The sequence below is a fragment of the Piliocolobus tephrosceles genome, chromosome Y (assembly GCF_002776525.5).
Source record: "Piliocolobus tephrosceles isolate RC106 chromosome Y, ASM277652v3, whole genome shotgun sequence".
NCBI classification, from domain to species: domain Eukaryota; kingdom Metazoa; phylum Chordata; class Mammalia; order Primates; family Cercopithecidae; genus Piliocolobus; species Piliocolobus tephrosceles.
The window spans coordinates 1,297,297-1,319,645 of NC_045456.1; the positions used below are offsets into that span (position 1 = coordinate 1,297,297).

Below are 22,349 nucleotides of genomic sequence, written 5' to 3' on the forward strand. Positions count from 1 at the left end.
AAATGAAGACATACAAAAGGCAAACAAGTATATGAAAAGGTGCACAACATCAATGATTATCAGAGAAATGCAAATCAAAAATTACAATGAGATATCATCTTACTCCAGTGAAAATGACTTTTATTCAAAAGACAGGAAAAAAACAAATTCTGGTGAGGCTGTTGAGAAAAGAGGACCCTCAATACTCTGTTAGAAGGAATGTAAATTAGTACAACCACTATGGAGAACAGTTTGGAGGTTCCTCAAACAACTAAAAATAGGGCTACCTTACAGTCCAGCAATCCCACTGCTGGGTATATACCTAAAAGAAAGAAAATCAGTATATCAAAGAGACATCTGCTCTCCCATGTTTATTGTAGAACTGTTTACAAGAGCCAAGATTTAGAAGCAACCTGTGTGTTCATCAACAGACAAATGGATAAAGAAAATGTGGTACATATATAAAATAGAGTACTATTAAGCCACAAAAAAGAATGAAATCTTGTCATTTACAACAACATGGGTGAAACTAGAGAATATTAAGTGAAATAAACCAGCCCCAGAAAAACAAACTTCACAGGTTCTCACTTATTGGTGAGAACTAAAAATTAAAACAATTGAACTCATGGAGATAGAGAGCAGAATGAGGCTGAGAAGGGTACTGGGTCGAGGTAAGTGGGGATGGTTAATGGATACAAAAATATAGTTAGATAGAATGAATAAGATCTAGTATTTGATTGCATAACAGGGTGACTACAGTCAACAATTTATTATAGATTTAAAAATAACAGTAAGTGTATAATTGGACTGTTTGTAACATAAAGAAAGGATAAATGCTTGAGGCTATGGATACCCCATTTACCCTGATGTGGTTATTACACATTCTATGCCTGTATTGAAATATCTTATGTACCTCATAAATATGTACACCTACTAGGTACCCACAAGTTTTTAATTTTTGAATGACCAACTTAGTAAAAAACCAATGAGGAAAACCCAGTCAGAAATTTAAAAGAGAGATCCTGTAACTGACATAGTAATAGAAGAGCTGGATCAGTACGCCACACATCCCTGGCTGACTGGGAAACTAGGCACATGTGCAGGGAAGACCAGTGAGGGTCTGGTGGAAGGTGAAATTGAAGGTGGACTGAGAACTGGCTGTAACTTTGAAGGTACTCCCAACCCACACACAGAGCAACTGGCAGAGAGTAGAAACCCTAGAGACTCAAGGTGTGTGAGCACAAGCTCTGACCTAATCACTGAGCACTGAGCTATGTAGACAGAGGGACAACCATTAGGAAGTGAGGCTAAAACCTACAAATAAGAGTTAAAAAACTGAGCAGAGACATTGACAGCTGCATACTACAGAGAAGATCTATTCTGCAGTATAAGTTAGGACAGTTACTTTTTTTTTTTTTAAGCCCCAGAAAAATAAATCAGAATCCACAGTTGCTACAACACACAAACTGTCATTAGCAACAACAACAAAAAATGTTATGCAAAGGAAAAACTGTAAAAAAAAAAAAAAAAAAAGCAATCAATAGAAACTAACTCCAGTTAGTTTGAGCCCAGATATTAGACTTAGCAAAGACTTGAAAGTGGCTATTATAGATGACTTTAAAGAATTAAAATAAATTTTATTCAAAGAATAAATAGAAAAATATGAATGACAATGACTTAACAAAGAATTACAACAGAGAAATAGAAACTATAAAAAACAAATGGAAATTCTGGAGTTGTCAGCCATAAAAAGGAATGAAATAATGCCATTCACAGCAACCTGGATGGAATTGGAGACCATTATCTTATGTAACTCAGGAATGGAAAACCAAACATTGTATGTTCTCACTCCTAAGAGGGAGCTAAGCTATGAGGACACAAAGGGGTAAGAATGATACAATGGACTTTGGAGACCTGGGGAAAAGAGCGGGAGGGGGATGAGGAATAAAATACTACACACAGATACAGTGTACATGTAGACTGCTCAGGTGATGGGTGCACTGAAATCTCAGAAATCGCCACTAAAGAACTTATTCATGTAACCAACTACCACCTGTTCCCCCATGTAGGGAGACCCCCTGAAACTACTGCTATGGAATAAAAGATGAAATGCTCCTGATTATTGTAAATATAAAATTGCATGCAGGATTGTGTAAAGACAATGCCAGGTTGGACTGCCAGAATGAGCCAACAGTGCGTGATGTGCTTCCCCCTGCAGAGAGCCTATGAATGGACGTGCAGTCAGGGAGGTTTCACATCACCAAGATTCCTATCCCAGAAAAGCAGATGTTCATAGCTCTGGGAATGGAATGTGACCCTCGTGGAGAGCCTATAAATGGATGCATGGGGGGCGCCTGTCCACATGGATAAGATAGGGCTATAAATGCCCTCATCTTGCTGCGGCTCTTCTAGGCCTCTTTAGGGTTAAGGCATACTCCCTTCTGAGAATTTCTGGTCTAACCAGTTGTCTAACTTCACATCCTGTTTCTATGAATGGTTTGTAACCAGCTTTTGCTGCAACTGTTACTGCTGATTAATAACTTGCTAATCATGGATTATGGAAAGACTGTGTTCCTGTTTTAAGGCTCTGTTAGAAATTAAACTTCACGTCCTGTTTCTATGAATTGTTTGTAACCAGCCTTTGCTGTAACTGTTACTGCTGATTAATATCTTGCTAATCATAGGTTATGGAAAGACTGTGTTTCTGTTTTAAGGCTCTGTTAGAAATTACTGATGCATACACTATACTGTAAATTCTTATCTCTGTATACTGTACTTCTGCATACAGACGTTATGTTAAAGAATTACTTCATCCCCATGTGACCATCTCACCTCATAATCAAATGACCCTAAATCCCTCACCAACCTACCCCCGCCCTCACTAAACTTAATAATAAATGCTGCCATAGCCAGTGCATTGCTGGCACCGTGGGACCAGAAGGCAGTGACCCCCCTGGACCCAGCTTTCACTATCTTGCATGTGTCTCTTATTTCTCGACCTTGCTGATCCCGCCTGGAAACAAAGACAGAGCCCGGTTGCATTGTGGGCTGCTGGCCAGATCCCGCAATACCCCCAAAACCTATTGAAATAAAAACTAAGTTTAAAAATAATAATACAATTAAATTAAAAAAGAAATTCTGGAGTTGAAAACAGATCAAGAGACATCATCCAATCTGGAGAACAGAGAGAAAAAAAGCATTGGAGAAGTGGGCCTTAGCACAACAGAAACCAGTCCCAGGAATCAAAAGTACCAGCAGACAGAACAAAACGTGATCCAAACCTAAGCTGAAGAATTTCTCAGTTGTAAGCCTTTTATTTTCCTGTAAAATGGGGATAACAGTACTTATACCATGCAGAATTCCTATGAGGATAAAATGAATTAAAAATTGTAAAGCACTTTCTGGTACGATGTAAACAAATAGTAACTGTTAGCTGCTACCATCATCATTGTCATCATCACTGACATTTTGCTAAGGGAAGAAATCAGAGCTGGTGGGCCCTGGGCCTAAAAGTACCTAAGCAAACCCTCCTATCTGTAGGAAAAACTCCTCTAGGCAGCTGAGAGGAAGGCAAATAAACCATAACTGCTATTAGATAAAAACAATATAGCTATCAGTTCTTTGATAGGCATGACCTCAACAAATATTTTCTAGTTGCTTCTATACATTTACTTTGACGTTTCTAATCATAGTTTTTTTTTTTTTTAAGTATATATTCTTTAAGATCTTCGAAAGTTACTACATGAATGTAAAAATCCAGAGAAATTTTTCCCTCTCTATATATTCATAACTAGATCTAGAAATAACTTTAATGTTTGCATCCTAATAAGCCTTCTCTTGATATGTGTTAATGCTAGAAACGAGGGACCTGTAATTAGACTTAAGATCTGAATCACATAATATAAAAAATAAGAGTTGGCAAAACATGACACAGATTTTGCTAAAACAAGTTAACTGGCAAGCCAGCTACTCTGACTTGAGGGGAATTACAAAGTTTAATCTAAAGAGACTCCGCTTCTTACCAATGTATTTATCTATTTAACTTTTTTTTAATACTCACTCTGTTTTTGGAACGGCTTTTCTTAGCCAGAAGAAATCAGACTGTGCTAAATACTTGCGAGTTTGTAGGACGTTGCCAAAGTAGTCGGATTCTGAAAACTTGATCTGAATAAAACAAACCACAACATCATTGTTCTAAGTAAAGATAAAAGACGGCTCTAAAAAAATTCTTCAGCATAGGAAGAAGCAACTAGCAGAGAAGCTGCAGCAGTCACAGCCTCTTTCCGCTGTTACCAGTTAACCCAGAATTCACAAAGCCGGGAAATTTAGTCTCAGTGATTTTCTTTTAATGTAAAAACTTCAAAAATCAATACAGTCATTTCTGGATCACAGTAAAAACACAAGAGAGGCTGCAGTCATTTACAATGCATTCCATTTACATTCTAATTGAAAAATCTACTGTAACTTTTACAAAACATTATCTTTGGTTTGAAATTTCTTGGCTCATGAGTCCTTGATCTTTTTAAAAATGTGTACTTTATTTATTTGTCACATAAGTTTTTTTTAGTAACATGCAGTTTAGTTGGCTGAAAACTCATTTAGCTTATAGACAATGAGTTAGTCAAATAATTGGTAGTTGTTCATAAAGGAAAAAAATAAATGTGATTCAGGGACCTATTTTCTACCATAAGCACAATGAAGTCACCAGAATAATTATTAACAGAATGTATCTGTTAACACTCAAAAAGTCTCTGGTCAACTAAATATTAATGAAATTACAGAGGCAAATCACAGATTATAGCTTGCATGGGAACACCGGAAGTTGGTACCAGCTCACAACAGTGTTGTCTATTAAGACAGGGAAACAGAGATCATTGATTTTGTAGTTCCTTTTCTCGTTTTGGAAGGAGAATGGCAGACAGTTTCCATTCTATAGGCACTCCATCTACAAAACTAGCAATACCTAACCTAGCTATTTATTGGAAATAAGATCTGTGGAGCTGTTAATGTAGTAGTTTGTAGTGACCTCCAGTGCTTTGGTTTTTAAATATATTACTATGGAAATTAAGAAAAATGCACATTTGAATAAGGAAATAACCAAAGGTAACCAAATTCTGATTAACTGTAATTTTTATAACTTTAATAGTCTTTTAAAAGCAAAAAGTAAAATATGCACGTATATGAAATCCACAGGCATTACATTATAGATATGAATGTATATATGCAATTTGATAGTAATAGGCTTGACAGTCACCTATTTGTTGACCAATGTTTGGCTCACATTTAGCTCCTCCCTAACACAGAGTGGGTACTCATGTCTGTGCAGAAGTTTTTGTTAACGAGTCATCTCAACAATCTTTCCAGGAGACCAAGCCAAAATATAAAGGAGGGAGTAGAATAATCGAAGGCACACGGAGAAAGGCAGAAATAAAAGTATTGATTCCTGGCATCGTCTGTGTTCTGCTTGGCCAACAAATTATAAAGCTATGACTTTAAATTGTACCTCAAACTGCTTGCACGGGGAAGAGGGGCTGATGACAAATTGTGGTATATTCACATAATGAAAGGCAATACAACAGTTTACATGATTGTTCTGTATGCATGAACATGAAATAATCTTAAAAATTATGCAGAGTGAATAAGGTAAGTTATATCTATGAGGAAATTTAAAGTTTTTAAACATGAAAAACAACACTGTATGCTGTTTATGGACATGTGCCTATGTAGCAAAAGCATAAAGAAAGGCATGGGAACAACAATAATAAGACTGAACTCAAGGTACTGTTTATATGCAGAGATGGAGATAGATGCAGAGGAAGGAGACTAGATCAAGGAAGATTACAGACAAAATTTCAAACGCATCTCTTTCATTCATTTAAAATGTGTGTGTGCATGTACAAAGCTAATACGGCAGTATGTTTAATATGTGCTAAAATAGATGTGTTCAAATTATTTTACTCATGTTCCAACATTTGAAATGTTTCATTAAAAAAAGAAATCATATATACATATATATATATATATATTAATTTTTTTTTTTTTTTTTTTTTTTGAGACAAAGTCTCACTCTGTCAGCCTTGGACACCTAGAGTGCAGAGATGAAATCTCAGCTCACTGCAACCTCCACCTCCACCTCCACCTCCCAGGTTCATTCGAGTCTTGTGCCTCAGCCTCCTGAGTAGCTGGTATTACAGACATACACCACCATGCCCAGCTAATTTTTATATTTTTAGTAGAGATGGGGTCTTGCCATGTTGGCCAGGCTGGCCTCGAATTCCTGGACTCAAGTGATCCACCCGCCTTGGCCTCCCAAAGTGCTGGGATTACAGGTGTGGGTCACCACGCTGGCCAAAATCCTATAATTGATTGTATTTTAAGATAAAGGTTTATTTTAGCCTGAGAAGAAACAGAGTAAGCACCTTGTTATAGAAAGCAACCTTACTAGCAATCCTAAGACATTCCCAGATCATATGGTTAAAAGATGTGTCCACTGTTCAACCCTTTGCCTTTTTCAACTTTTGTTTCCAAGACAGCTCTACCAAAACCTACACAATATGATTGTAACTGATAGAAAATTCAGGTATGTTCTCAGCTTCAGAACACATTCTGGGAAATTCTCTCAGAGGAATTTCCTTCAAAAATATTAACTTTTTAAAAATAATATCATTGGGGTCAGTTTTTGCTTTTAGAAAGCTTGTTAATTGTGATACTTTCATTACTGTTCCATCTGAAAAAAAAAATCCCTTGACATTCAGGTTGGTCTACAGACATTAAACAGAAAGCCATCTCAAAACTTTCTAAAGGGCCAGGCGCAGTGACTCACACCTATAATCCCAACACTTTGGGAGGCTGAGGCTGGCGGATCACTTGAGGTCAGGAGTTCAAGGCCAGCCTGGCCAACATGGTGAAACCCCACCTCTATTAAAAATATGAAAATTCACCAGGTGTGGTGGCACATGCCTGTAATCCCAGCTACTCGGGAGACTGAGGCAGAAGAATCACTTGAACCCGGGAGGCAGAGGTTGCAGTGAGCCGAGATTGTGCCACTGCACTCCAGCCTGGGCGATAAAGCGAGATTCTGTCAAAAACAAAAACAAAAACAAAAACAAAAAACAAAACAAACAAACAAAAAAACACTTTGTAAAGAAGAAAAGGGTCCCAAGTCTAAAAATACTTTAGATAAGTAAGGACCTACCAGAACCCTGAAAATAATTGGGGGAAAAAAAACTCAGAGGTAATTAATTACAATTTGCTATAGCTTATCTAGGTTTAGAAAGATAATTTAAAAATTGTTTTCATTACTAAGTTGAGAGTATTAGCCTGGTTTAATTATCTATTCCATTTATTTAATGGAAATCACAAGTAATAGAGGACAGGTCTTACTTTTTTTCCTTGAGACAGGTTAAGTGTTTGGGGGTAGGCAGGGGCCAGTCACTGTTATTCACATATGATAGATGGGAAACAGGGCTAAGGAGATTATGGAATTTGGCAAAGCTACACTGTCCAAGTCATCTGGCTCTGACTCCAATGTTATTTTCATTGGTCTTACTAAGTAAACCAGTGATTCAAGGACAAACTAAGATTGAGGATGGGAGTAGAAGCAGTGATTAAATAAATCATGACACAACTTACTTGAAATACTATACAACTGTTAAAATAATGGTAACAAAGGCTATAAAGACAGTAACAGAACAAGATGTTAACTGTAAAGGCTGGTATACCAAACTATATATAAACATCAATTACAGCTGTACAGAAATAGAGAAAAACAAATTAATAAACTGTAACAGAAGTATATATTATGTAGCAATATTATGAGTGTGTTTTCTCTATTTCCCAAATTTTCTGCCAAAACCTTCAGAATATGATTGTAACTGATAGAAAATTCAGATATGTTATGGGGCTCAGAATACTTTCTGGGAAATTTTCTCAGAGGAATTTCCTTCAAAAATATTAATTTTTAAAACATAATATCAGTGGGATCAGTTTTTACTTTTAGAAGACTTGCTAAGTGTAATAATATTTTGATAATTTTAAATATTTCAAAAGGCCCTTGGATGAGAAAAAGAATTGAAGCCCAGCAACTATTAGGAAAGTTCTGTTTGGTGTAGAAGTAGAAACAAGAATGAATTCACATGAATATTTTGAAGCCGCTTGTAATCTCCAAAATGAAAAAATTAAATTCGGCAAGAGACAATACTTGGCTCAAAAGCTTCTTGTCCTTTCAGTTACTGGAAAAAGTCTAGGTCAAGTTGATCACTTTCAATCAATTCCATCTCTTGACTTTTCGATTGCGTGACCTTTGGGGAATTAATTGGGACTCTCGTGTCATTTCCTAGGAACAGCTGTCCCGATCATAAAATTCAGCAGAGCCTACATTTCTCTTCTTGAATATCCTATCCCAGATCCACAGACTAAATGGAAGAATAAAGTTATTACCACCACCACCACCCCAAAGATGGGGAACCTGTAATAAGCGCATAACAAGGAAACACGTTCGGCTTCTCTGTAGGGTAAGTCCATGTTTATAAGACAGTACATAGGAATGCAAATGATCTGTAGTATAACCCTCGGCCTACATGTAAGAATAAGCAGATGAAAAATACTGAAGCACTAATTGTGGTACTTTCCTTACTGTGCCAGTAGGTTGTGTAAAATCTAGGACACCTTTCATTTAATTTAAATCCATTAAAGATACTCAGAGATATATGCAAATATCCATTAGAAAGATTTTGTGTTTGGCACCCAAAGGATTTTCTGAAGACTTAATGGAATTCGTATTTCATAGCTACACGTTCCCTTATTCAATCAATATGCAAGATGAGTGTGTTTACATGGCTTTGCCCAAAGGTAATGTGTGTCTGTACATGTAGACATACTTAGTATGTTGGTGCAAAAGTAAGTGCAGTTTTGGGCATTAAAAATAATGACAAAAGGCCGGGCGCGGTGGCTCAAGCCTGTAATCCCAGCACTTTGGGAGGCCGAGGCGGGCGGATCACGAGGTCAGGAGATCGAGACTATCCTGGCTAACACGGTGAAACTCCGTCTCTACTAAAAAAATACAAAAAACTAGCCGGGTGAGGTGGCGGGCGCCTGTAGTCCCAGCTACTCAGAAGGCTGAGGCAGGAGAATGGCGTGAACCCGGGAGGCGGAGCTTGCAGTGAGCTGAGATCCGGCCACTGCACTCCAGCCTGGGCGACAGAGCGAGACTCTGTCTCAAAAAAAAAAAAAAAAAAAATGACAAAAAACACAAATTACTTTTGCACCAACCTGATATATACTGGGGTGATGTTCAAAATGTTTAATAATCCACATATACAGTGTACCATGGAAGATGCAATTCCCACAAACAGCTATGTGAAAGTGGGTCTGAGGGAGTTCCAGCCAGCACACTAGCACTGGAACCAGATGTCCCACCTCCACACTGGGGCTGGTCTTGGTCTGCTCTGATGAGCGGAACAGTCTGGATAAAGGCCAATGTGAGAGAGTTACAGAGGTCTGGCTGGAAGGTTGGGGGGCACCAGGGTGCCCCACCTCCAATGCCCACCCTTAGCTCTCCAGTGCCATGATGGCCAGGGGTCCGTTGAAAGAGCTGAGTGCAATGTTTTGTGTTTTTTAACAAATAGTAAATAATTATTTTAATATTTTAACAACTTTCTTTTTCTGCAGCATTCCATCTGAATATCACCTCACTCTTGCATAGTAGCACTGTCTGTCATGTACACACACACACACACGCACACGCACATACACACTAGCGTTTCACTGGCCAAAGCAGACCAGACCCACCCCAGAGAATCTTACATAGGTTCGCATATCTGCATATCCCTATATGCACATTATATGTATATATGTGTGTATCACTCACCAGAAACTTTGGCCTCTGAAAAATTTCTCATTTCCAATTCTCCTAAGTAAATGGAGGTCAGCCATGATTCTGACTTTAGTCCTTACTGCAATTCTCCATTGGCTTTCACAGGAATGAGTAATGTCCTTAATTGTGCTGGTTATTTACCTATAGTTTTTCAGCTACGTGCTGCCTACCCTTTCACTCTGTTCCGTAATGCTGGGGACTGGAAATCTGAAAACTGTTTCCCAAGCTCCTTTGCCAATTACCTTCCTGCAAATAGGAGGCGCTAGAGGAAATCAGTGGGTTGCAGGAGGGAAAAGGGTGCTGTGTTGCCGCCTCTCACTCTGTCTCCCCATCTACTGCTTCCCTTTTCTTTTTCTGACAATGACTCTGGAAGAATCTTTAGTTCCTCCTGCAAAGCTCAGCTCTGGAGTGGCAGTTCTCCTCTACTCTTCTAAGTGACGGTACCATCACCTCCTCCCTTCTGTGACCCTAGACACAGGAGTAGCAGCTGCTTTCTAAAGTTACTAATCTGTGGTTTATCTCATTTTTCCCTCTTCTTGCCTTCCAACATATTTCATGGATTAAATTCACTGTTTAAAATACCTAGTGTGCTCTTTGATTTCCTCGCTAATATTGAAATATTTCCAAAATTGGTAGAAACTCACTGCTTGAATCTATTTCTATTAAGAATCAACGAAATGGAATACTTTATTAGGCTGATTTGAAAATGGGCCGATGCCTACCTATTTAGGCGAATAGGTTTTCCTGCACGTTGATGGGGATTCAAATAAAGGGTATTTTATTTCTTCTTGTTCTTTTCCAAAACTACAGGATTGTTATTCAGAAATGCTTTGCTGAGTACCTCAGTTTACCTTGTCATCCTTAAAGAAAAAAATTTCTGATTCTTTTGCATATTTACCTCTTAATTCTATCTCATTTGCTTTTATTTCCACATGAGCCCAACTTCCATTTTCAGCATTTTTCCTTGACCTTCATCTGATCCATCAGGTAATTTCGCTCCTCTTTCCTTTTGCATTTGTGCCTGATGAATCATATCTCCACCTGTCTCAAATGCAGCATGCTGTTTTTCATTTGTAACAGCCTCTCATGCTCACAGCTCATATTACCAGAAATTTCTCATAGGAGTCCTTATCCACATGTTTCTTAAAACTGAAAACAGTCTCATTGTGTACCAGGAATACTTTAGTCTTTTTGCTATTGCCCTCAGTGACAATATTGCAATGTCATCCTTTACCTTTTAGGGTGGGTTTTATTCATTTCATCTATCAGTGATATGATCTGGCTCTGTGAGAGCCAGAGTCACGGGAGTAGCACAGCTGCTACTCCTGTGTCTAGGGTCACAAAAGGGAGGAGGTGATGGTACCGTCACTTAGAAGAGTAGAGAACTGCCACTCCAGAGCTGAGCTTTGGAGGAGGGACTGAAGTCATTGTCAGAAAAAGAAAAGGGCAGGGATTGAGGGGGAGAGAAAGTGAGAGAGCCCAAATCTCTGTAATCCCCATATGTCAAGGAAGGGAGGTGACTGAATCATGGGGGCAGTTTCCCCCGTGCTGTTCTCATGATAGTGAGTTCTCACGAGTTCTGATGGTTTTAAAAGTGGCCGTTTTTTCCTGAACTCTCATTCTTCCCTCCTGCCGCCTTGTGAAGAAGGTGCCTGTTTCCCCTTCACTTTCTGCCATGATTGTAGGTTTCCTGAGGCCTCCCCAGCCATGTGGAACTGTGAGTCAATCAAACCTCTTTCCTCCGTAAATTATCCAGTCTCAGGTATTTCTTTATAGCAATGTGAAAATGGACTAAAACCATCGGTTTCTGAATACAAATGTCTTTTTACTTCATGTACCTGGAATTTTTTTCACTGTCAGGTTTTTAAACTGCTAAAACTCTTGGGTGTAATTGTGTCTGTTTTGGCAATGAGTCAGATGAAAGCCATTTCTTCAAAGAAGTGATTAAAAATCTGGTGTGTAACAGCTTCAGCTCAGGCCCCAGAGAAACAAAGAAGCATAGCCAACATGGCATCCTGTTTGGCATCTGGTTTCTTTTCACAAAAGATATTGCATTCAATGGGTCCTTAAATTTGGGGCTCTCAACTTAGCAACAGAATGCCAACAAAACTTGATCAACTAAATATGGTGAGTAAGCCTTAAGTGCTACCTTATTCAATTAAAGCTTGAGACTGCTCCATCTGTATACCCTTTTAAATCAATTTGAGGGACCTGGACAGTGTATGAGTTAATTCATGAGGACTGTTTCAAACCAAAATATCCACTACCACAAGTGTGAATTGAGGATGTCATAGCTAACACTTACATTGTGCTGATTGTATGCTCAGGTTCATTCTAAACACTTTAAATATGTTAACTTATTTGATCCTCCCAGAAATGCTATATGGGAGGGATTTGTATCACCTTCATTCTTCAGATGAAGAAAGGCACAGAGAGGATACATAACCTACCCTAGGTAACACGGTAGTACATGGTAGACTGGGGGTTTTACTCCAGGCACTTTGACTCCAGGGTCCCTATTTATAACCTCTACACCAAACTGTCTCTCAAACCTTCTCATCCACATCCTGACTCAGAATATGTACCAATTGTATGGAGTTACCCAGGTTCTCCTGCTAAGGTACTTTGTGCCCTGGTGATAGTCTTCTTATAGCAACAGCAGGTTAACCTGTGGTTTATCTATTTTCCCTTTTCTTGCCTTCCAACCTATTTCCCGTATTAAATTCCCTGTTTAAAATACCCAGTGTGCTTTTTGCTTTCCTGTAAATTCACACTGCAGTCTATTTCTATTAAGGATCAATGAAATGGAATATTTTATAAGGCTGACTTGAAAATGGACCACAAATGGTCCATATTAAAGCTCCCCTTTATAGGGAGTAGGCCATACTCTGTGTCAGAGTATTATGCCAGGTGCTTTTATGTTTATATAATCTCATCTAATCTTCCCAACAATACTAAGACTTGATTATGATATTTCCAGTAGCCAGATAACCAAAGGGAGGCTAACTGAAGTTAAGTAACCTACACAGGATGAAACAGCTCGTCAGTGGAAGAAGCAGAATTCAAACCCAGGCCCATGACACTGGAGCCTGTGCTCTTAACCGTTTGATAATATGGCCTTCCCTCTGCTCTTCTTCCAACAGCTCTGGTCACACTGACCCACCAAGTCTCCACCCTGACGCTTCTGTTCCTCCAGCACAGCTGCCTAAAAAGGACCCTCAAGAACCCCTTCTCTGATTACAGGCAGAGCTTCCTGAGCCCAGATTTAGTCCTGGCTCTGAAACTCTGTGTGGAACTGAGGAGCTCACTTAAATTATTGAGTCTCTCTGTCCTTTTCTGCAAAATGGGAATGAACATCATCTATTTCACAGAATCACTGAAGGAATTAAAAGTTAATGTACATGAATATGTCAAGTGCTTCAATATTTTTAGTTATGCTAATAATAATGGAATTTTCAGCATCATCAAAACAGTGTATAATAAGATAGACTGTCTGAGTTTTAGGATGCTATGAGACATAATTATTTTCTTCCAGGGCAACTGTATCAATATTTTGGGAGGCTATATCTTAGAGCCCAATGGAGGAAGATTCTAATTAATGCTTTCTCTCACTTTTGAATAGTCTTGTAAAATTTTGATGCTCGTCTACAAAGCTGGGATTGCTTTCAGATATGCCACTTGTTGAGCCACAATTTCAGGAAAGAGCTATACCTCAGAAGCATAGTTACTTCAAGAATTTCAAAAGACTACGTTTTCAAGACAATCTAGTGAATGGTAAAAACAGGTTTTTTTAATGAGGAAGAAAAACCGTTTATCAGAACTATTTGTAGAAGAAGAAATAACAGTCGTTGTGATTAGAAAGGCCTATAATTAATATACCTACTGGAAAATACATGTCCAAAAATATTGGAATAAAGAAGAATTATGACTATTTTTCATCAGTAACTTACTGCAAATACACAATCCAATTCACAATAAATTACAGAGTCATATGTATATGCACTTAATTTGCCAAAACACTCATAAAGTTTAATGAAGTTAAGTCCCAGTAGGCAGATTTATTACTATTCATTTAATATGAATGAAGCAAATAAAAAGTGTTTAACAACAAACATGATGCATTTGCCATTAGAACATGCTCACTAATTGTAAAATACTCAATTTGCTTAATTCTTTCTTTTATGATCAAATTAGGCCAAACCCAAGTCCATTTGTTTTATGGCACCCACTCAGCTATGCATCGTTTCTGTCACTTCCTTTAGTTTGAATCTGCCCTAAATCTTGTGATCTGCCTGGCATATTCAGGCTCATATCTAGCCAAGGAATTAATCAAAAGTTGGTGTTTTCTGGCATCACCAGTTTTAATTGCTTGGACTTGGGTTAGTTGAAAGGCACAAGGCCAGTAAAACTTGCCAGAAAAAAAAAAAAAAAAAAAAAGTACAATAAATATAGCACTTACTGCTTTGAGGTCTTCATTAACATGAGTATCATTCATTATAAAGTCTGGATAGCCAACTTTTGCCAAAACAGCTCTCGCCTATGAAAAGGAAAAAGAAAAATAATGTCAGAGTTTCAGCACTTAAATCATTAATAATCACAAGATGTAGAAATGCACCCTTCATCTGAAAATTCAATTTACTGAGTATCTACTATATGCAAGCCACTGTGAAGGGCAAAAGTAGATAGATATATACTGAGAGACTTCCGTACACTAAAAATGTAGTGAATGTAGCAAATAACTGTCTAGTACGATGTAAACAAAATAAAAATTTTAATAGAAATAGACAATATTGTTATCAAAGTCCAGAACACAGACTGTTTCTGCATGGAGAAAATGCTTAATGGAGAAGGTGACCGAATCGAGTCTTAGAGAACGGTTAGGATTTCAAATGTAGAGCTAGAAGAACATTCCAGGAGAAGAAACAGGGGCAAAGATGGAGGCAAAAATATGTACAAACCATACATCTGATAAAGGGTTAATATCCAAAATATATTTAAAACTCAACTCAATATCAAGAAAGCAAATAACCTGGTTAAAAAATGGGGAAAGGAGGTCGGGCACAGTGGTTCATGCCTGTAATCCCAGAGCTTTGGGAGGCTGAGGCAGGAGGATTGCTTGGGGCCAGGAATTCAAGACCAGCCTGGGCAACACAGTGGGACCCTGTCTCTACAAAAATGAAAAATAAAAACAAGCCGGGCATGGTGGCACCTGCCTATAGTTCCAATTACTTGGGAGGTTGAGGCAGGAGGATCACTTGAGCCTGGGAGGTAGAGGCTGCAGTGACCTATGATCACATTACTGCACTCCAGCCTAGGTGACAGAACAAGAACCTGTCTCAAAATAAATAAATAAATAAATAAATAAATAAATAAAGTAATTAAAAAGGGAAAATAAAATAAAATGAAAATACATTTCTCAAAAGAAGACATACAAATGGTCAACATATTTTTTTAATGATCCACATCATTATTCATCAGGGAAATGAAAATTAAAAACACAATGAGATATTACCTATCACCAGTTAGAATGGCAATTATCAACAATACAAGAGATAACAAGTGTTAGCAAGGGTGTGGAGAAAACGGAACTCTTGAGCACTGTTGATGGCAATATAATTTGATACAGTCACTATGAAAAACACTATGGAGGCCAGGCGCGGTGGCTCACGCCTGTAATCCCAGCACTTTGGGAGGCCGAGGCAGGCGGATCACAAGGTCAGGAGATCGAGACCATCCTGGCTAACACGGTGAAACTCCGTCTCTACTAAAAATACAAAAAAAAAAAAAAAAAAAAAAAGATTAGCCGGGCGTGGTGGCGGGCACCTGTAGTCCCAGCTACTCGGGAGACTGAGGCAAGAGAATGCCATGAACCCAGGAGGCAGGGCTTGCAGTGAGCCGAGATCACGCCACTGCACTCCAGCCTGGGTGACAGAGTGAGACTGTCTCAAAAAAAAAAAAAAAAGAGAGAAAAGAAAAACACTATGGGGGTTCCTCTAAAAATTAAAAATATATCTACCATACGAAGCAGTAATCCTACTTCTGGGGATATAGCCAAAGGAAATGAAATCAGTATGCTAAAGAGATATCAGCACCTCCATGTTCACTGAAGCACTATTCAAAATAGCCAAGATATGGAATTAGCCTAAATGTCTATCAACAGAGGAATGGATTAAAAATGTAGTATATATACACAATGGAATACTATTCAGCTTTAAAAAAGAAGAAAATCCTGTCACTTGTGACAATGTGGATGAACCTGTAGGACTTCATGCTAAGTGAAATAAGCTAGGCACCGAAAGGCAAATACTGCATGATCTCATTCATGTGGAATTTTAAACAGTCAAACTCATAGGAGACAGTATAGTAGGATGGTGGTTACCAGGGGTGGAGGAATGGGTTAGGGAGTTGGTCAAAAGATACAAAATTTCAGTTAGATAAGAGGAATAAGTTTAGGAGATGTACTGTACAACATAGTGACTACAGTTAATGTATTGTACACTTGAAAATGGCTAAGGGAGTAGATTTTAAATTTTATCACAAAAATGATAAATATATGAGGTGATGGATATGTTAATTTACCCATTCTCTAATGTATACATGTATCAAAACATGTTTTACATCATATATATATATAATTTTGTCAATATATATATGTAGTCAGTTTAAATACATAAAAATGAAAAAAACTACGCGGAGATAGCAAACACACATGATAATGGCATATTGAAGAGAGGGCGAGTAATTTAATGTAGCAGGACTATAAGTACATGAGGATGGAGAGCAGAAAATACGGCAGGAAAATTGGCCTGGGGTCAGATCACAGGTATTCCTGAATGCCATGTTAACAAGCCTAAATTTTATTTTACAGCTAAGAGAGAGCTAAATATGTCTAGCATGGGAATAAAAGGAGATGAGTCATGCTTCAGGAAGATTATCTTTGCAACACTGTGAAAGATGGCCAGGATGCCAGGAAGATTGGAGGCAGTGGTCTAGAATAATTTAAGATACATCATAATGTCGTAACCATCATTTAGATAGACAAAGGTACTAATTATCCTCTGTGTTTTATAACAGGGAATAAATAAAGGAAAAACAAACTTAGGCACATATGAAGAACCTCAAGAGCAGAGATTTGCAAAATATGGTCCCTGGGCCAAATCCAGCTACCCTACCCCTGTTTTTATAAATAAAGTTTTATTGCAACATAGCCACACTCATTTGTTTACCTGTCATCTATGGCTGCTTCTGCAGTACAGTTGTAGAGCTGAATAATTGGGTCAGACACCCTGTGGCCCACAAAGCCTCAAATATTTTATCTGGCCCTTTCTAGAAAAAGTTCGTCAACCCTTGCTTTAGAGAAACTTCACAGTTCCATGTGAAAAATTTCTCTCTCCCTTCCCCAGATTCTGGGTTTCATAAACGCAAAAGAGACGCTTACAAGTACACTGTCAGGGCTCTGACCAGATTCCGTGGGATCCCTTTTATAACTTCTGTGCCTCCCTCCAGCATCTGTTTCTGTTTTCTAATGGCCAACACCTGAGACTTTTTGAAGGCCTGCCCTAGGAGCTACTAGAGCTCCTTGCCTGCAATCAAAAACAGCTAGTTCCTGGGAGTTCATTTGCCTTCTACCCACCCTGCCTGCACCTGCACCTGCACCTGCACCTGCGCCTCCGCCTCCGCCTCCGCCCCCGCCCACGCCCCCGCCCCCGCCCAAGCGGCCCTAAGCAGCAATACGAAAGCACAGCCCCCTTGCCTCAATTCACGACAAACTCTTGAGGTATAATTTGTACTTCCAAAGTTCCCTGCAGGATCAGACCAGTTCTGAGATGTCTCCTGAAATTGGACTCTCACCCCTCCCTGTCTTGCTTCTCCCATTCCCTTACTGATTTCTCTTGGGAGTATTTGTTTAGTAAATCACTTACACAGGAATTCTCATCTCCAGATCTGCCTCCAGATGACCTAACGTAAGACCTAGGCAACCCCAAACACATTGGTTTTATTCCAGCAAAGCCGCAAAGCAAAACCAGTGACCTTTGGACGCTGCTCTTGGCAACGAGTTCTTTCCTTTAGTCCCTTTCAATTTTCCTCACTCAAGAAATAAACAGAATAAGGGAGTACAGTTTCCTTATCTTCCTTGAAATAATTCAAATATTAAATATCAGCAGAATCCTGAAACTCAAGACTTAGGATTTTACAAGGGCTGTAGGACACAGTCATAATGGGTTTTGCTGTTTCAGAGACTCAAGTATAGCACAGATCAAATTATGCCTTCAAAACCCTGTGAGTTACACACACTAAAAGCTTGATGCGACCCAGATAGCAGATAACTAGAGGTTACAACTCTACCCCCAACACCAAACTAGGTCGTATGTCTACAGGTTACCTCATTCTGAGATTATTCTATTATTTCCTGCATTGTATTTAACTTTGCACTATATTTTATCAGCTCACTATAAGTCATATGCATAACTATAGCAAGAATTCCAGATAGTTTGAGAGAGAGAGAGAGAAGAAAAGAAAGAAAAAGAAAGAAAGAAAGAGAAAGAAAGAGAGAGAGAGAGAGAGAAAGAAAGAAAGAAAGAAAGAAAGAAAGAAAGAAAGAAAGAAAGAAAGAAAGAAAGAAAGGGAATGAACAAATGAACAAGCTGAGTCATTCACAATTGTTTTCTGAAGACTGGTCTTTCCAGAGCATGCTGGTGAATTATGCATTGTTTTTTAAACCTCATCTCTGGGACCCCCCACTGCACCACAGAGCCTCACAGAATATATTACCTTCTGCACCATCTATGCAGGTTATTGAATCCTTTTTTATTATTTATTTAGCATCACCATAACTTGAAGAGAATCAGATCAGAACAGATACAAAGAATCCCTATTTACCTCCCAAAGATACATACCTAGAATAAGGTAATAATACTAGTAGCAACATTGCCAACATCTGACTAGAGTGTTCTTCTTCCTAAAATGTGCTATATATGTACACCTCTATTCAGACTCAAATGTTTTTTTCTGCCACAGACTTCGTTGTCAATTTCTCCTCATCCTACATTTTTCCCTGAGAAGCTTCAGAACTACATCCTGCAATATCCCATGGCTCCAGGTTAGACTGCCAATGAGAAGCACTCATAGGCAATTCCAGAGGTAGAAGAGGAGACGCCATTCATTTGCTGCTGGTAGCCATATACAGACATGTGGGCATCTGCAGACAGCAGATACAGCCCTTTTCCAGAAACTTCCAGGCATTCTCCTTAGAAAGACCTCTTTGGTGTACAAGCAGCAGAGATCATTGGCAGACCCTGCCCTTCACTCCCCAGCCCTCTGAGTGTTGCCTAAGCCTCCAATTCCCTGTATTAAATGTCTTGCTGGCTGATATACTTAGAAGAGTGTCTGTTTTCCTGAATGAACCCTAAGTAAGGCAAATAGTAATCACATCGCTTTTTAATTTTTCAGAATGGGAGAAGTGAAGCACCCATAGTTTGATGGCTTCAAGGGCAAAGTATTAGTGAGTCAGGTGTGAGATTAATGACCCTATTGGTTACATGGACAAAAAGGAAAGGCAAGTCCCACTGTAAATACTGAGGGAGCAGTGATATAAATATTTAACAGATTGCGTATTATATCCTGCAAGAAGTATTTCCTAGGCTGTTTGTGGCTGATCAAAAACTCCAGGGCTTTCCATACCCAGTGCATGCATTTTCATGCTTTATTCATACAGACATCTGGAGAGAAGCTGCACTTGACAGCTGGACATCCTTCCTCAATAGAGGAGGTTTATGCAGCTGCTGATCTTCACTACCTCTGCGACCTTAGGGAGAGTACTTAACTTTTGCAATAAACACTGCCTACTGTCTACCTAATATCTATTCTCCCTTTCTTCTCTTACTATCAGGACTCCGATTCTGCTTAGGATGACAATGGACTCAACAGCAGCAACAAAATAGCTATGTTGCCCAGTTTTCTTTACAACTGGAGTCAGCTATGGGATGAAATTCAGGCCAATGACATTTAAGAAAAACTTCTTGTTGCACTTCCAATAATCCATTTCAAAAGGGGACAGATTCATCAGCATGTGCTTTCTGCCTTGAGTCCAAGGTTTCTGAACACTTTGGACCAGATAATTCTTGTTGTGGGGGTTGTCCTGTAACTTGTAGGATGTTTAGCAGCATCTTTGGCTTCTACAAATTCGATGCCAGGAGCAACCCATGCCCCCCTCCGCAAGTTGTGACAACCAAAAATATCTCCATATATTGCCAAATGTCCCCTGGTGGCAAAATCACCTCCAGTTGAGAACTACTGCTTTAGTCTTTCCTCTTCTTCCTTTCTGGAATGCTGATGCAATGCCAGAGGCAGAGCAGCCATCTAGTAATCAAAAGGCAACACATATAAGGAAAAAATCTACATGCTGAAGATGGTGGGATGAAAAGCTGATGGCATTTGAAGCCCAGCATATTAGATCTGGACTGCCTCCCTCTTTCCCCTTCATGACATACAGAAAATAAAGCCCTTATTTGTTTGAAGCATTATGTGCCATGTTTTCCAATAGCTAATGTAATCCTAACACACTCTCCTTTACATCAGATGTTGAGGAAAAAAACACTAAAAATTAGTACCTACTTCACAGCGTTATCTGCAAGAGTTCAGGATGACAATGTATGTAAAACACTTCTTTTCCCTTGGTCCAGAGTACATGATGAGCAAATGTTAGTTATAGACTACACCAATAAAGTAGAAACATGACTTCTTCCAAGGATTTGGAATAACTGTTGTGTGTCTGTTTGGAGGGTCTTCCAGAGGAGTCCAGGTCATCTTATACTCCTAACCAAATAACCTGAAACCCCTGAGAAATACTGTCACTGTCTTTAGTCATAGGTCCAGTTTCAGAAGACCACACTTGTAGTGAGAGAAAAAATAATGAGAAAAGAAATGCCTAGGGAGAAAAGCTATCGACGCAACCCTCTTCTCAATGGAAGACAAATGTACAACCTTCTTGGAGCACAGTAGGAGATTTTCCTAGCAAAGCCAGACTCTGCATATGAGTCAAAAGAATCCAGGCTATTTGCAGCCCCCCCCAAAAGTTGGAGGACTCTTTTGAGAGCCACTATTGGCACACCTCTGAAAACAGACACAAGAAACACTACCAAACCTAACCCTAGAAAATATTAAAGATACAGGTTGCCTTTAGCACTTGCCATCTTGGTTTCTGCCTTCCTCCTCTTTCCCTTTCTTGTATCTGTTCCTTTCAATACCTAGCAGGTCCTATGTGTTCATACCACTTGCAATACCATCATACCCTAGTTGGCCTTTCTGTGCTCTGTGCTCCAGAGATATCTCCCCCTTCCCTTCTCATCCATCAAAACTATTAATTTTTCAAGGTTGCTAATCCACTAGCTTCCATTGGGGCCTCAAACTAGTTTATAATAGAATGTAAGTGACTAATAGCAATCTAATATATTTACTCTGGAGAAATACTTTCATTTAAAAGAGTAGTTTATTAGTCAAAGGAATAAATACAATTAAATGAGAGGTTTTGTAGCTGAGAGAATCTTCTAACACTATTCAAATTAAACCAATAGCCTATTCCACCTAATCACCATGTTACCACAGGTAACATAGCAAGTGACCAATACTCAATAAATATTAATTCATATAATGAATAATTTGATAAACCCACTCTGATCTATGTCATCAATAGTATCAGAAAATATAAAAGGCTAGATTTTACATTTAACATTTAAATATAAGAGGATTAACATATGATCATAAACATCATTCAGTGCTGTTCACACCAAGCTACATTTCCCCGGGTTTTGTTGTTGTTGTCTTGAGACAGTCTCATGGTGTCATCCAAGCTGGAGTGCAGTGGCACGATCTCAGCTCATTGCAACCTCCACCTCCCAGGTTCAAGTAATTCTTGTGCCTCAGACTACCAAGTAGCTGGGATCACAGGCATGTGCCACCATGCCCAGCTAACATTAAGGTGTATTTCAATATTAACTGATCTTACCACAGGAGAGAAAAAAAGGGGAAAATGAGAGATTTTGTGAGAACATATAAAACATTCTGGAAAATTAAGCAAGGTATAAAGTTCATTGCAATTGATTTTTTTTTTTTTTTTTTTTGAGATGGAGCCTCACTCTGTCACCCAGGTTGGAGTGTAGTGGCACAATCTCAGCCCACTGCAACCTCCACCTCTTGGGTTCAAGCTTCTTCTGCCTCAGCCACCAACCCCCCAACCAAGTAGCTGGGATTACAGGCATGCACCACCATGCCCGGCTAATTTCTGTATTTTTTAGTAGAGACAGAGTTTCATCATGTTGGCCAGGCTGGTCTTGAACTCCTGATCTCAAATGATATGTCCACCTCGGCCTCCCAAAGTGCTGGGATTACAGATATGAGCCACCACAGTCAGCTTCCGATGCAATTAATTCTTGGTGGCAAACAAAACTATATATTTTTTGTAAGCTATTTCAATCAATCAACAAATACTTACTCACAT

The 22,349-nt window shown here is 38.9% G+C and overlaps 1 protein-coding gene across 2 annotated transcripts in view; it reads right to left on the bottom strand.

Annotated features, from left to right (window-relative positions):
- Positions 1 to 22,349, bottom strand: part of PHEX (phosphate regulating endopeptidase homolog X-linked) — a 227,905-nt gene that overhangs the window by 70,688 nt on the left and 134,868 nt on the right. For both annotated transcript variants that reach the window (XM_026451889.2, XM_026451888.2), the window contains exons 13-14: positions 14,313 to 14,390; positions 4,040 to 4,143 (exon numbers count right to left, since the gene is read on the bottom strand). In XM_026451889.2, the coding sequence (XP_026307674.1) occupies positions 4,040 to 4,143; positions 14,313 to 14,390 (182 nt within the window). The remainder of the gene's footprint in view (positions 1 to 4,039; positions 4,144 to 14,312; positions 14,391 to 22,349) is intronic.